Here is a 15,443-nt window from a genome sequence, read left to right on the forward strand (position 1 = left end):
TCCTCCGAGGTGTGCGCCGTCCACGGGGACCCGTTACGGATTTTAGAAGGAGGTGGGGCCGGTGTGGACAAAGACGTTCAGGGACGTGCACCAGAGCGTGGTTTCCGTTGTAAAACTAGAAGCAGCCTAATTGCAGAACGAGTTACCTCCTAAGTCAACCGGGGGCATCCATCCAGTGACCAGCCTGCAGCCCTGCAGGGCAGAGGGGCCGTCCGGTCCGGACCGAGGGCTGATGGCTTGTTTATTTCCCGCGGCCCAGGCTAGTCAGGCAGCTTCCCGAGCCTCCGTTCTTCCTCTGAAAAGTCGGTACAGTCACAGTGCCTTCCGTGGAATCTTTGTGAAAATTCGAGGTATGTGTGAAGAGCTCAGTACTAGGCCTGGAACTTTCCTACACACCTGGTTAATAATGATTTTATTGTCGACAGTTAATGACCTTGGGCAGCGATCATTTAAGTGTGAGAAGCCGGAGGTAAGACTGAGCACACAGTGTCATTAAAATCTTACAACCTGTGCATAAAAAATTGCTTGAAAACATTGGATTATCTGTCAAAATGAACACAAATGATTATGGAATTGTAGGTAACTTAAACATTCTTTATTCTTTTTTGTATTCTCCAAATTTTCTATAACATCTTTACAATCAGAGGAAAAGCTATTAAAAAGGAGGGGAGGGAGGAAGGAAGGGAGGGAGGGAGGAAGGAAGGGAGAAAGGAAGGAAGGAAGGGAGGAAGGGAGGGAGGAAGGGAGGGAAGAAGGAAAGGAGGGAGGGAGGGAGGGAGGGAGGGAGGGAGGGAGGGAGGGAGGAAGCTCTTGATTGGAAAGGGAGTTGCAGAGAGCTAGAGAAGTCAGTTTTCTGAGGACGGTCTTGGACTGTGACCTGGTGGTCGGAGCCTCTGACAGCCCCCAGGGAGCCCTGTCTTCTGTTCTTAACAATCGAAGTACCCTCCCCCGCGGTGGACGGCACTGACCTGTACTGCCCATTGGATATCAGGAAATGCCAGTGCGCGGCGTCCAGGGTTAGACATGAGGGACATGGCAGCTGCCGCCTGCTTTCTCGGACTGGCTCCGTGGGGGAGTCAGCCGCCAGGCTGTGAGGGCCCTCAGCCGCCCAGAGCAGCCAGCACCGCAGGGATCTCCGCCCGCAGCCAGCATGAACGCGCAGCCCACGCCGGCTTTGAGATGGGGTCCCTGGTGACATCTGGACTGCAGCCTCGTGGGAGACCCGGGGCGGCCATCCCAGGTTCCGACCAGAGACTGAGACAGAGGCGTGTCCTGCTGCCCTGAGCGACGCCGTTCGGGGCAGTTGGTTGCGCAGCAGCAGATGAGGAGTGCACAGGGCATCGAACACTTGCACCGGCCGGGAACCCGGCCTTTTTCGTGCCGTCATCTCAACCTGAACTCCGTAACAGACACTCGTGTAGCACCGGCACTGCTGTGCTTACCGGGAGGCATTTCACACATTACTCATTTAATTCTCACAATAACGCTGCGAGGCAGAGGCTGTTATAATCCTCACTTTACAGATGGATAAACGGAGACACAGAAAGGTTAGGTGGCCAAGGTTACGCAGCCGTTGGTGAGAGAACCAGGGCGGGCACTCCGATGTCTGCGCTCTGCCGTCACGCGGTTTCCCGAGATCCGCGGCCCAGCAGGTAGACAGCAGATGCCCGTGAGCCCCTTTCTCCCTTCCCTCTTCCCCGTCGCAGGGGAGTGTTTTTATAAAGACACTAGAGGCCCAGTGCATGAATTCCTGCATGGGTGGGGTCTGGTCGGCCTGGCCCGGATTGGAGCGGATGGGGTCAGGCCTGTCGGGAGGAGGAGACAGCGGGAGGTTGGTCAGCTGGCCTGCTCCCATCGGGGCTCAATCAGGGATGGCTGGCCGGGGGTGGGGGGCAGGGAGAGGAAGGGGCTTCGGGCGATTGGCCAGCGGGCCCCACCCCCAATTGGTGTGTGGGGGGCCAATTGGGGCCGGGGCCAGCTGTGGGGAGGGTCTGAGGGCTGATTGGGGTGGTGGGGGCCCATCGAGGGCAGGGCCAGCTGGGAGAGGGGCTGCAGGAGGTTGGCTGGCTGCTCTGCCCTTGATCAGGGTGGGAGAGGCTGATTGGGAGTGAGCCGGCTCGGGGGAGAGGCTGCAGGAGGTTGGCCGGCCGGCCCCACCCCAGATCGAGCTGCTTCGCTGGCCACAGTGGGCATCATAGCGATCGGTTGTCCTGGTCGTTACAGTGTTCCCGTCACTGGCTTTTTATATATATAGATAACTGATCAGCTCTGGGACACACGTTGGCCATTTCTGCTCTTCACATTCTTCAGCTCTGTGGATCCTACATCCTTTGTTTTCAAAGGCGCTTTGTGGGTCCTCGTGGGGAGATGCCTGCCGTCCACCCACCCGTTCCCATCTTCCTGGGCCTGGGCCGGCTGCACGGATGCCTGGGCCTGCCAGCCACTCCCGTCATGCTCCTCCTCTCCAAGGACATGCCACACAGGGCAGCAGGGAGGGCACCTGGGGCTGGGAACCTGAGAGGAATTGCTAGACACAAATATCCACTGTGCCAGTTAGCTTTTGTTCCCAAAGGGCTACATAAGCAGTGACTCCCCAAGTCAGCGCCTTGCATGAACCTGTGGCCTGGCGGGTTGAAGATGTGGGCGGGCCTTGGTGAGGGAGCTCTGCTGGTCTCAGCTGGGGACTGTCCATCAAGGCCCTCTTGCGGGCTCAGCTGCCTGACTCAGCTGGGTTCTCACTATGGCACTGACAGAGGTGCCAGCAGGAACATGCACGGTCTCTGAGGCCTAGCACGGGGACTGGCCCCTCAACATTGCTACCTTATACTACTGGCAAAGCAAGTCATAGGCCCAAGTCAAGAGGCCCCACCATAGTGGAAGGGTACCCCAAAGTCACGGCCAAGGGCACAGAACAGGGACGAAGAGCGAATGGAGGCCCAGGATGGAAAATGCCCCTGCCAGTCATCTCAGTGACGGTGCCTCCTTTTCATCTTTCCCGCCTGTCCTGGGAGCAAGCGGCTCAGGCAGAAAGGCCACAATAGCCTCTGTACTTCCCCAAAGCCACCAAGAGGTGGCCCCTCCTTCTCCCAGGGCTGCGGGTCCCTCTCCCCCACATCTGGGCTAGCAGACAGGAGGACCCCACCCACTGATTAGGGCCACTTCACAGTGAGTGTCGGGACTGACCAGCAGACCCTGAGCGATGGGTGAATGGATTACTCTGGCACATGTTTCTGTGAAAGAGAGGACTAAGGGACTGCTTGGCTATAGGAACCAAACAGTCCTGTTCGGCTGCCTCCTTAGGCTTTTATTGTAGCAACAGCTTGAACTAAATTTAACCTCTAGATACAGTCAGCAGGGTAAGCATCCTTGAGAAAGCACATGCTTCTTCAAGGTCTGGTCTAAAGACTAAACATGGAGATTCCAGTAAAACACCCCGGGGGGTCAGACTTGTTTGGAAAAGTCAAGGCAGGGGCTGCCGCCTTCAGCAAGGTCCCCCTAGAGGCCCCCGTCCTTTTGGAGAATCCTCCTTACAGACTTTCCAACCAAGTCCCGAGTTTCCCACAAGTGAGATACAACAAGCTGGTAGATCTGACATCCTTGAGCTGGGGACTTACTGCAGCCCAAATCTACCCCTTCGGAGCCCACCCTCGGCTCACTGTGCAAACCCCAGCTGAGCCTTTTCCCAGGCCAGCTTCTCCTTGAGGGTGATGGTCAGGCAGTAAGTTTTCTCTTAATAATGTTCTTAATCAAGGAGGGCTCCATCCCTCCAGCGGGTGAGCCCACTGTTGGGGAGGCAGACATGGAAAACATCCCCCTCTTCCTATTTGTTTCCCAGGGCTCACTGGCTTCGCCTATTTTACATTTAATAGATTTCTTTTCTGGTCAAAACTCCCAACACACAGACTGGGGTTGACCATAGGCCCCTCCAGAGACGACGGCTGTCAGGCCAAGGCGCCTGGGCTATTGGAATTGGAGCCACACCTGGGGTTGAACCCTAGCTCTGCCACTGCCCTTGGGCAGGGCATCTCTCTGTCAGCCTCAGTTTTCTCATCTATAAAATGGGAATGTAAGGACACTTGTCTCACAGGGCTGTTGCAAGGATAAGTGTAATGTAACGCTCTGGGCACTCTGTAGGGGATTCAGTAGATGTTCTTTCTCCTTGCTTTACTTGGAAGACTAGGCCAATAAAAGGAGTGCCGGGTAGGGGTGTGTTCGAGTTTGTGTGAACATCTACACTGGTGAACAGATTGTGTGGTACAGAAGATTGTGGCTCCAGAAGACGTGTCTTAACCAAAAGCCAGAGGATGCTAGGCAGTGCTCAGCACAGGCGAGGTCACGCTTTCCCACCGGACTCCGTGCCCCGCCCGTCCATCCGTGTGAGACGTGGATGCCGAAACCACAGGCCAGACTCCAGTCTGCTGGAAGCCCGGTGTCTCCTGGGTGGTGGGGAAGCTCTGGGTCCCGAGTTTGAGGGTCCCCACGTTTTCACACTGGGACCCCCTATTACCTCACGAACAGTCTCCTCACTCACTGACGGTATCACCTGTCAGTCACAGCAGTTCTGCCACTTCTGTGCCTCAGTTTCCTCATATGTCAAAGAGGACTCACACCGTACCTGCTTCATGGCGTGGTCTGCGGGTGTAATGAGCTAATAGGTGTGAGCCTGTTTGCACGTGCCTGACGCAGAGTCAATATTTCCTACTGTTAGTTACTCTTTATGTCATTACTGTTAAAAACAGACCTCTACATGGAAGGCGCTCCCAGGATATTCCGTAGGAGGTGGGAGCGACCCTGAGAGTGGCTTAAACAGCTGCTGTGCCTGGAGACGACTTGCGTTTTCCTTTTGTGAAAAAAGATAAAGCGCCACATTCGCTGACCTCTACTGGGGTGACATGTGACTGTCAGCTATTTGTCCCCCCAAAACAAAGCACCTAATCTGTCCCTTCAAGAGGGAAGTGATTTGTGAACAATGTGAGGCTGTGGCTGCTTTCGGAAAGAGCCTTTTGAAAGCAGATGTTTGGAAGTGTTTCCATTGTTAGGAGCTTTTATTGCCAAAAAAGCAAGGAAAGTGTGTTTCCCTTAATCTCTTCGAGTCTGCACACTTTAACAACTTGAAAACAGAAAATTCCAACCAATTTCGGTAGCTTCCAAAAGAAAACTTTTAGGGGGTTGCAAATCTATTTGTTAAAAATACACAAATATGCCCTAGCTGGTTTGGCTCAGTGGATAGAGAGTCAGCCTGCAGACTGAAGGGTCTCAGGTTTGATTCCGGTCAAGGGCACATGCCTGAGTTGCGGGCTCGGTCCCCAGTGGGGGGTGTGCAGGATGCGGCCCATCAATGATTCTCTCTCATCATTGATGTTTCTATCTCTCCTTCTTCCTTCCTCTCTGTAATCAATAAAACATTTAAAAAAATAAAAAAAATACACAAACACCAATCCTCTGACTCTCTTGCAAGCCCGACTGATGGACACCAAGGAAGACAGACATACAGTGGACCCCTGAACAAGTGAGGGTCGGGGTGCCAAACCCCTGCATAGTAAAAAACCCACGTATAACTTTTTTAAATCTTCACCTGAGAATCTTTTTTTTTTAAATATTGATTTTAGAGAAAGAGAAAGGGAGAGGGAGAGAGAGAGAAACATTGATGTGAGAAACATCCACTGGTTGCCTCCCATATGAGCCCCAACCAGGAATTGAACCCGAGACCCTTTGGGGCACAGGGCTATGCTCCAACCAGCTGAGCCACACGTCCAGGGCCACTAGGACTTTTGACGCCCCCAGAATTCATTGTCCCTTGGTATCCTCCGAGGATTGGTTAGGACCCCCCACGGATATTGGAATCCATGGATTCTCAGGCCCCCTCTTATAAAATGGCGCAGGTCAATGGCACAGTCTGCATTCGTGGACTCCCAACCGCAGATCCAAAGAGTAGAGGTAGTTATTGGGGGAAAAATCCTTGTGGAAGTGACCGACACAGTTCAGACCCATGTTGTCCAAGGATCAACTGTGTTAGCCAAGTTTTACCGAAACCAGCCCCCTCCTTTGTGAATGTCACTAAAATAGGAGTATCGATATTTAGAAAGGACAGCCACAGGGCACTTCTTCCGCTTGGCTTTATACATCTTTATGAAAATCCAGACTTCAGCATTGTTTTCTTCTCCGACAGCCTCTCAGTGAGCCTGCATAGACGCAGACTCTCCAATGGTCCTGGCACAGAATGTTAACCCATGATTTTCAAAAATAAAAACAGCCGGTGCAATGGCATGGCTAGCAGTAAAAAAAAAAAAACATGTATTTTATTAAATGAAAGCTAAGAGGTCTGTTATACTGTTAGCCAATAAAATAAAACCATTTAAAAGCAGTGTTTATTTAATCTCCATGTCCTTCTGTATACATTCATAGTTTGTATATATGCTTTATGTTTATATTTGTGCATTGTTATGTAATTTATAAATATTTATAACTAGCTGGAGACTTGAGCTCTTAATCACAGAAACGAGTCCCAGGCCCCTCTCCCTTAGATTTCTTTTCTGACACTTTCAGCTTCTGGGGTGGGAGGGTGGGAGGGGATGGAGGGGAGGGGAGTTGCTTCCTGGACCAGGGAAGCAAGGCCTGCCGCGCCGCTCTTGGCCTCTAGGGGGCAGCAGAGGGAAGCAAACAACAGCTTGGAAAAACAGGTCAAGAAGGGCTGATGGAGGAGACACCTTACAGTGTCTGCTTTCTCCCCAGCCTTTCCCATCTTCCCTCCTCAGGACTGGAGTCAAACCAGCTTCAGACCCTGGGGAAGGAGGTAAATCCCACTGAGTGCTGGGAACAAGGAGGCGAGTCAGCGACCTCCAGGCTCACCCTGGGCTGTGGGGCTTTCCACGTGATTCATCCGAACTGGGCCTTGGACTCTGACGCCTTCCCTGTAACTTCTTGAGCCTCAGTTTCTCCAGCTGAGCTGGTAAGAATTCGCTAAGCGTTCCATTACATCCCTTTTGGCCAGAGTGCCTGCCATGCCGTCGCTCAGTGCCAAACAGTGCCAGACTTTCCCATCCTCAGTGCACGCCAGCGAGACCTCCCCACCTGTCACCCAGAGGCAGGGAAGGCTAACCCGCTGGTTACCCCGTCACCGTGGTTCCCGAGAACACTCCTGGGTGGATGTCCTAGGTGCTTGCCTGCCGGGGCCTTGTCTCTATGAGCACAACCGGGTATTTGGGGTCCTTCTCATCACTCAGCAGGCCTCGGTGCTTGGCGGACCTCGGCACGCCCTCCTGACACAGCTCTAGGACCCTTCCCCTCCCGGCCAGCTGGCTGCTGGCCCCCTGGGTGACCTTCCAAGACAGTCCCAGGAGTGTCATGCCACAGCCATCCCTGGATCCCCGTCGCTGAGGGAGTGAGATCCGAGTTCCTGGGCGGCGTTCCAGGCCACGGGGTAGGAGCTCTCCCTGAGCCGCCAGCACCGTGTGGGCCGCTTCCCTCGCCACCTCCAACGGGCGTGGTGCCGCTGTGGATGGAACCTCTCCTCGCAGCTTCAGTTTCCACCGGCAAAACGAAGGCAGCTACCCCTGGAGGGGATGGAAGACACATGGAAACCCTCCTCCTGCGGGGAGGATGCTCAGCGCATGTGACATCCCCTTTTACAGATGAGAAAACTGAGGTTCTGAGAGAGGTTTGGCCCAGATGTGGCAGAGCCAGGATTGAAAGTCGGGCCTTCCACCCTCACTCTGGGACACCGAACTCTTCCCAGCTCAAGCACCTGGCTGCTCCCGCGAGCATCCTGGCCCTTTCCTCCACGGCCTGTGGCACCACTGCAATGACCCAGCTGCAGGCAGCGACTCGGTCTGGCTTGTTCACCCAGTGCCTGTCGGAGCCGGGCCGCTGAGTTCTTCTCGAACGGCTGGAGGAGCCGAGGCAGTTTCAAGGAACATGTGGAGGTAAAGAAGTTGTTCCCTTCCCCTCTGGGGACTCCTTTGGTGGCAGGAGTTCCAGGACCCCTCCCCGCGCCGGGGAAGCTGGCCCGAGCAGCAGGGCCTCCTAACACCAGCGCCTCGAGCTGGCTTCCACCCAAACCCAGAGTGGCGGCTGAGCCAGGGGAGTGAAGTGGGAATTAGGAGCGAGTGTTTAAAAACTTCGCCGGTAATTGGAAATGGGCTAATCCCTCGCTGTGATTAGGGAGGGCGGGAGACCGGGATCTTTCCCAAGCTCCGTTTTGAAGGTTCTGGAAACAGCAGGTGAGTCCGCAGGCCCAGGGGCCAGCACACGTCCTCGCAGCAGCCGATTCCAAGTGGAAAGCGACATGCATTTGGGTCGTGTCCCTTCAAAGCTTATTCACATTTCCTGAAAAGTTTGGATTTCATTATTTCATTATTTCAGGTAAATGTTGTTGACTATAAAAAGCTCAAGATTCCCAACAGCACAGCTCGATGAGTTTTCCCGGGCGGAAGGTAACCGTGAGCAGTCCGGGAGTCCCCCCAGGCCCCGCCCACCCCACCCACCTCGCAGGTGTGACGTCATCCCGACTTGACTTCTAGCACCACAGGACCCCGGGTTCCAGATTCCAGTGCCCCCAGGGCCTGGCAGGACGAGAGGAGGCCCAGTGGGCCTGTGGCCCCTCTGGCCCCCAGTACAGGGGCATCTGCCAGTGATGGCCCGGCAGACACACAGGCCCAGGGTTGGCAGGGAATTTGATTTTTTAAGTGAGAGCTCATGATTATTGAACATTGGCAACTCATGAAAATTTAAAACACGGTGGAGGCCAACGCCATCCAGGCCAAAGAAAAATTGCTTCTGGGCCAAACATGGCCGCAGGCTGCCAGCGGGGTGACCCGGAGGGGCCCCCAGGCCGGTGAGGGAGACAGGTGTGAACACAGACATCATGGCTGGGGGGGGGGGGGGGCAGGGGCGGGGTGTGCAGGGAGTGTGTTTAACAGCACTCTGCGGGCACCCGCTGGGCAGCGCAGAGCACTCCAGGCAGAGGGAGGGAGGCGGGCGGAGCGGCAGGGTGCAGAGGGGCTCGGTGTGGCGGTGGTCGTGGTCGTGGAGGGTGGGCAAGCGGCTGCCCATGTGGCAGAGCCAGTCTTGTAGGACCTGGAGCCACAGTTAGACGGGGTCTGGGCAGGCGAGGGGAGTGCCAGGGGAGGGTGAGCGGAGGCTTGTTGGGCTGGTCTTGGGCCCCCAGTGCAGGGAGGAGAGCCGGGCAGAGGCGGCCGGGGAGCAGCAGGAGACAGGAGGCCTTGGCTTACGACACTGGCTAAAGAGCAGGAACCCTGTGTGTGGGCCTACGTGTCTGGCCTCCTGAACAAACCCCACCCCACCAGCCCCCACCCAAGTCCCTCCTCTACCCAACCTGAGTCAGCCCCTCTGAGCCCTCTTCTCAGCCAGGCCCGGCCCTCGGTCCACTCGGTCCAGTTTTAGCAAGAATCCTACTGGGTTAGGGTGGTGAGACTCTCTCCCCCTTGAACCCAATCAGATTCCTCCTCCCCCACATTGTTGTTGTTGTTAATCCTTACCGGAGGATGTTTTTTCTATTATTATTTTTAGAGAGTTAAAGGGAAGGAGGGAGGGGGAGGGGAAGAAGGCGAGGGAGAGGAAGAGGGAGAGAGGGTGAGACAGAAAGCAATAGAGGTATATATATATATATATATATATATATATATATATATATATATATATAGAGAGAGAGAGAGAGAGAGAGAGAGAGAGAGAGAGTGAGAGAGACACATCGATACATCTATTGGTTGTCTCCCACATGCATCCCGACCCTGGGCCAGGGATTGAACCTGCAACCCTCTTGACTGGGAATCAAACCCGTGACACTTCAGTGCACAGGTTGACTCTCTAACCATTTAGCAACACTGGCCAGGGCCTCATCTCCCACTTCCAATGTCTGATCCCCTCCGGGCTGCTGTCAGCAAGAGTCGGGTCAGGTGGGTTTAGCCAGAAGCCTCCTTAGCGGTGAGGTTGCCTCCTAGTGGTTTTCCATCCACTGACCCAACCTGCTCCTTGGCGGTAAACCCCCTCTTGCCCGGAACTCAGAGTTGATCCCTCCTCCCTCCCCTACCGCAAACTATCCCGCACAGGTCCTTTGGATCAAATCTACTTCCTGTCTGTAACAAGTGTCATGAGTAATTTTTCTTTAACACCTGTCTGTACCCAAAGTTCTTCCATCGATATGGCTAATTTGAAGATAAAAATACCCCAGGGCCTAGGCTAACGAGTCTGGATTCATTAGTGTGGATACAAGGAGTGGCTCCCTCCAGTGGCAAGATCTCCAGCCCTGTCCTTATCTTGGGCTTGAGAACAAGGCCCGGCACAAAATCTGTCAGGACGGGTGACCCTCCCTGCACCCTGAGCTGTTCCTCCAAGGCCTTCTGACTTACGGTAGCAAACGGCACTTCTGTCCTTGCAGGAGCTCCTGCCACACACTTCGAGGTCGTGTTTCACATCCCAGGTTTGGTCCTTGAACAAATCCTGCTGGATTTGCCTTTAAAATGGACCCGGAACCTCCGCTGCCATGGTCATTCTTCCGGTCTTGCCCAGTTCGCTCACTAGCCCTTAGCTTGGCTCTGTGTCTCCACCCTTCTTAGCCTAGTGGCTAGAGTGGTCCTATTACCCTACGTCAGATCATGTCTCCCTCTCTCAGAACCTCCCAAGCCCCCGCCGCCCCCAATGAGAGTAAATGCCAGGATCCTTGGTGACGGCCATGACCTGCCCTTCCCCCCTCACCTCTCCAATCTCATGTTCTGCTACTCTCCCCCTGCCCAGCTCTCAGCTACCTCCTACCCAGGGCCTTTGCACTGGCTGCGCCCTCCTCCTGGAAGCTCCTTTCCTGGGATGGCCCTATGGCTTGCTCCCACTCTCCCTCAAGTCTTTGCTCCAATGTCACCTTCTCCGTGAGGTCCCCTTGAAACCGGTTTTAAAATAACAACCCACCTGCTTCCCTGCCACCCACCTCCCTGCTTTATTCTTCTCCCTGACTCCCAACACCTTTACACTCTATTAACGCTGTTTGTGATCTCTTTTCTCGCCAGTGCCAAGATTCCAGTGGACGGATCAATGAGTGGAAAGGTGTCGGGTGGAAATTCCAACCCCTGTTCTGTCTTCTTCTGGGTATTTTTTGAGAGCGTGTGGCCCTGGGACATATTTCACTTGGGCGTTGGACACACAAGAGGGCTCCCAGCTTGTGGGTGCTGTCCATGTGCACACCAACCACAGCCCACATCTGAGGGGCTGGTTTTCCAGTACAGAGATGTCTGTGAAAAACATTGCACGCCCTGGAAAAGTGTTACCGAATTCCTTGTAGCTGTTTGGCCATAATATTTTCTCTTTGTCAGCCAGTACCCTTACCACCCTTATTACTAACCTTCTCAAAAGAGTCGGGGACCCCTTGCCTAAGGCCAGGAAAGGGACCTAATAAACAAGTCCGGAGACCCCCCGGCCACCCATCACACGGTTCCTGCCAGCCCACACGCACTCTCACCTTCCCCCAGGCAGAGGAGCAGCAGCTGGCAGGGAGTGCAGGCTCACCCACCAGAGTGAGGCAATTCACAGCCCCTTGACCTTGAGTTCCACAAGCCTGCCGCTGCGCACGCTGTGGCTTCTTGGAGCAGTTCTCGGCTTGGGCAGAATTCAGATGGGCTCTTGCAATCAACATGCGATCGATGGCTGACCATCCGGGCACCCTGGCCCCGGGGGGCCGTGCCGTGTGGCGGCAGCTTGGGACCCGGTCTGTGTGAGCAGAGGTGTGGGGCACTCACGCTGGGCAATCCCGCTTGACACTAGAGATCTGAAAAGGCTTGTGCGAGTCTGGTCGACTGCTCTTGGTTCATACGTTAATAAATAGCATGTATTAAGCACCTATTATGTGCCAAATGCTGTTTACAGGCATGATCTCCTTTCAACAGCAGGATCCTCCTTTGTATAGAGATTGCACATCTGTGTAAGACCTCAAAGAAGTGAAGTGACTTGTTCAAAACCCACCGCTGGTCAAGCCCTGAGTGTGCCTGACCCCGAAGTCAGTATTCTTGACCATGTTGTCCCCACCCCAGCAACGGGGACAGCTGCCTGGTGACTACAACTTCCTGTCCAGAAGGGACCTCCTTGGGTCACGCTGCTCAGGATCCCAGGTGGGGATGGCCTGTGTGGGGAAGTCCCAGTCATCATTCCCAACCCTTGGTCCCTGTGCGGGCACTTTGCCACCCTTCCCGCTGTTCCACACATGCCAGGCATCCCGGCTGACGGCTTCGTCCTGCCAGGGAGCCCTTCCTCTGGGTCCCCGCCGCTCAGGCCCCTGGCAGCCCCCAGGGGAAGCAGGGCCCTTGGACTCTGCAACACTGCATTCCTGCTGGGATACCCTCCTGACCCGCCCTGCAACTCTGGCACCAGCATAGGGCCCCCTTCCAGAGGGTCCCGCAGCTCCCGGCTCTGGGCAGCCTGGCAAACTGCGGCTCAGGCCCTTTGGGTCTCCCCCCTGGAGGGGGTCCTGCTCCATACCTCTCGTGGGGACCCCCAGCAGGCGCTGCCCTCGTCTCCCCTCCGCAGGGCCTTTCTGGGTCCGCGCAGGGTGAACCCTCCCGGCCGGTTTGGCTGCCCCACGTCCCCCGGGAAGCCTCTTCCTCCCACAGCCCCTCGTCTGGCGCTCTCCTTGCTTCCCAGACCCTCCACTCCGCTCGCCGGGTCCCCCGCCCGCGCCCAGCGTGGGGCGCTCCCTCTCCCCGTGAGGGCGGGCGCTGAAGTGTCGCCAGCCGCCTGCAGGTGTCTCCCCACGGAGGGGCGCGCGTCCCTGCGCCGCGGCCGCTGCCGGGCACCGGCGGCTCCTCGCCGAGGTGCACTCACGCTCCGAGCTCCGGCGCGCCTAGCAGCTCCGCTGCGCCGCCCGCCCCCCGCGTCCCCCGCGCCGCGCCCCCACCCGGGGGGGGGGGCATGGGCCCTCCCCGCGTCCGCCGCCGCCGATCGCAGGCGCCCCAGCCCCCGGGCGCGGCGGGCAGCGGCCGCTGACGCGGGGCGCCGGCTGCCAACTTCGCGCGCTGAGCTCCCGGCGGCGCGGTCCCGGCGGCGCGGGCGGCATGAAGACGAGCCGCCGCGGCCGGGCGCTCGTGGCCGTGGCCCTGAACCTGCTGGCGCTGCTCTTTGCCACCACCGCCTTCCTCACCACGCACTGGTGCCAGGGCACGCAGCGGGTGCCCAAGCCGGGCTGCGGCCAGGGCGGGCGCGCCAACTGCCCCAACTCGGGCGCCAACGCCACGGCCAACGGCACCGCCGCCCCCGCCGCCGCGGGGAACGGCCCCCCCGGCGGCGAGCTCTACAGCTGGGAGACGGGCGACGACCGCTTCCTCTTCAGGAATTTCCACACCGGCATCTGGTACTCGTGCGAGGAGGAGCTCGGCGGGCGCGGTGAGTGAGCGGCGCCCGGCGCCCCGCCGCGCGGCCCGGAGGCGCGGGTCCCGGCCGCGCTCCCCGCTCCCCGCTCCCCGCTCCCCGCTCCGGCGGCGAGGGACCCGCACCCGTGGCCGGCGCTGCGCAGAGCTCGGCCCCACGCCCCCTGCGGGGAACGCGCGCGGGGCCGAGGGGGAGAAGGTTGGGTGTCCGGGACGCCCCTCCGTGTCAGGGTTTGGGCCGAGCGCCCGAGGCTTCGGAGCGCCGGGCGGCTCGGGGGACGTTGCCGCGCCCTGGGGAGGAGCGTCTCCCGAGGACCCACCCGGCGGCGGGTCGCGGGGACGCGGTTCCTTTCCGCGCCAGAACTCTCCCTGCTCGCCCCCCTTCTTCCGCGGGGCGCTGGGTGCCTCCCCCGCCCCCGCCCCATCCCGCCGCCCGGGGAGGGTGCGGGGACTGTGGCTCGGAGCCGCCACTCCCACCGCATCCAGCCGGGGAGTCCTTCCAGCCCGTCCCCTGCCGCACTAACAGCTCCCCGAGGGGCTGGGAGCACGGGCGTGGGGCGTGGGGCAGCCGGGGGGTGGGGGCAGCTGGGAGGGAAAGAAGGAAGCTGAGGAAGCGGGCAGCGGGGCGAGGCTCGGTCAGAACTGGGGTGTGTGTGACTTTTCAGAAGGCAGATGGAGCCGCTCCCACGGCCTCAGACCCCCTCCTGTGCGCGGAAACGCAGCGGGCCAGGTGCGAGCCCCGGGCAGGCCGTGCGGCGGGGCGGCTCCGGGGAGCGCGGCGGGGCGGGCGCCAGACGCTGGGCCTCCCCGCCTGCACCGCCCAGTCCCAGGCGAGGGAACTCTCGGCGAACCGACCTCTCTCCCCAAGGTTAAAGCTCCTCCTCGCAGGCATTGCTCCTCTGCGTGGACGCGGTGTTACCTGGTACTCAGTGTGGATGGACGGGGCCGTGGCCAGCAGCTGGTCCTGCAGAAGCCACTGGCCTGCTTGGTTACAGGTCAGCGGGAAGAGGGGTAGAGAAGGGAAGGAGGCTGCGCCCTCTGCCTGGAACCCCTTCCCCCATCTCCCTGCGGCCCCACTCAGGCCCAGGGACTTGCTGGCCTGCCCCGGGGACAGGGTCCTCTGGAGAGAAGACCTCTGGGTCTCCCGTCTTTGTATCTCATCGCCAGCGTTGTCTCCCTCATCCCTCTTGGCACAACTTGAACTTGCTGGGGGCCTCCTTTGCTCACTATCTCTCGCCCCCTGTCCCTATAGGATGACACCCCCCCCCCCCCCCCCCCCCCCGGCTAGTGTGTGGTGCATAGTAGTTCTTAATGCCGACTTGCAGGATGCTGCTGGGTGAGGCCGTGGGATGGCGAACCACAGGGCTCTCGAGGGGCTGCGTGCTCTGTCTCACTCTCAATGCTGGCTGTTTGAGAAGAGCCCGGCCCCTGACCAGTGTCACCCCAGCAGACTCACTTCTGCTGTGCACGCCCTTCTTGACGTTTTACTCTGGGATGTAATAATAATAATAATAATAATAATAATAATAATAAAAGAACCCCAAAAGGCATCCCTGCTTTCCAACCAGCCCAACCCTGACCTCTCCCTCGGAGGGGAGGCCCCGTGAGTGCCGTCCTCATCGGGGAGGTGTCCCCACACGCCTTTCTCCGAGCTCAGGGCCCGGTTTCCAAGGTGTGGGAGGTCTGCCCCGGACGCATCACTGCACCTCCCAAAGGCCTCTCCTTCCCTTACACACAACCCTGTGTCCCGCCCTGCCCTGCCCCTGCCTCCACGGATGTCCTGGTCCTCGCTGCCAGCCGAGCCTCTTCATCGTCGAGGTCTCTCCGGGCCTCTCCCTGATGGTCACAGTCCAAACTCCTGCAGGCATTCCCCTGTTGCTCATCCATGTAGCTTATCCCAGGGCTTGGCACAGGATACGTAAGCCTGAGCGTTTACAAATATTAACTGAGCCACATTTAAAAGCAACGTTAGCTTCTATTTCTTGAGCCCCGAGCGTGCCCAGGCACAGGGAGAGCTGCTCACCTGCTACATCTTGTTGAACGCTTGCCAGTACCTGTGAGGCGGGCACATCTGTGGTG

At 57.8% G+C, this 15,443-nt stretch overlaps 1 protein-coding gene across 1 annotated transcript in view; it reads left to right on the top strand.

The window, feature by feature from the left end:
* Nucleotides 1–13,042: 13,042 nt before the first annotated feature.
* The window catches only part of GSG1L (GSG1 like), a 192,487-nt gene continuing 190,086 nt past the window's right edge, over nucleotides 13,043–15,443 (top strand). The window contains exon 1 of the mRNA XM_054714550.1: nucleotides 13,043–13,380. Within this exon, the coding sequence (XP_054570525.1) occupies nucleotides 13,053–13,380 (328 nt within the window). The 5' untranslated portion in view covers nucleotides 13,043–13,052. The remainder of the gene's footprint in view (nucleotides 13,381–15,443) is intronic.

The sequence above is a fragment of the Eptesicus fuscus genome, chromosome 4 (genome assembly GCF_027574615.1).
Source record: "Eptesicus fuscus isolate TK198812 chromosome 4, DD_ASM_mEF_20220401, whole genome shotgun sequence".
NCBI classification, from domain to species: Eukaryota; Metazoa; Chordata; class Mammalia; order Chiroptera; family Vespertilionidae; genus Eptesicus; species Eptesicus fuscus.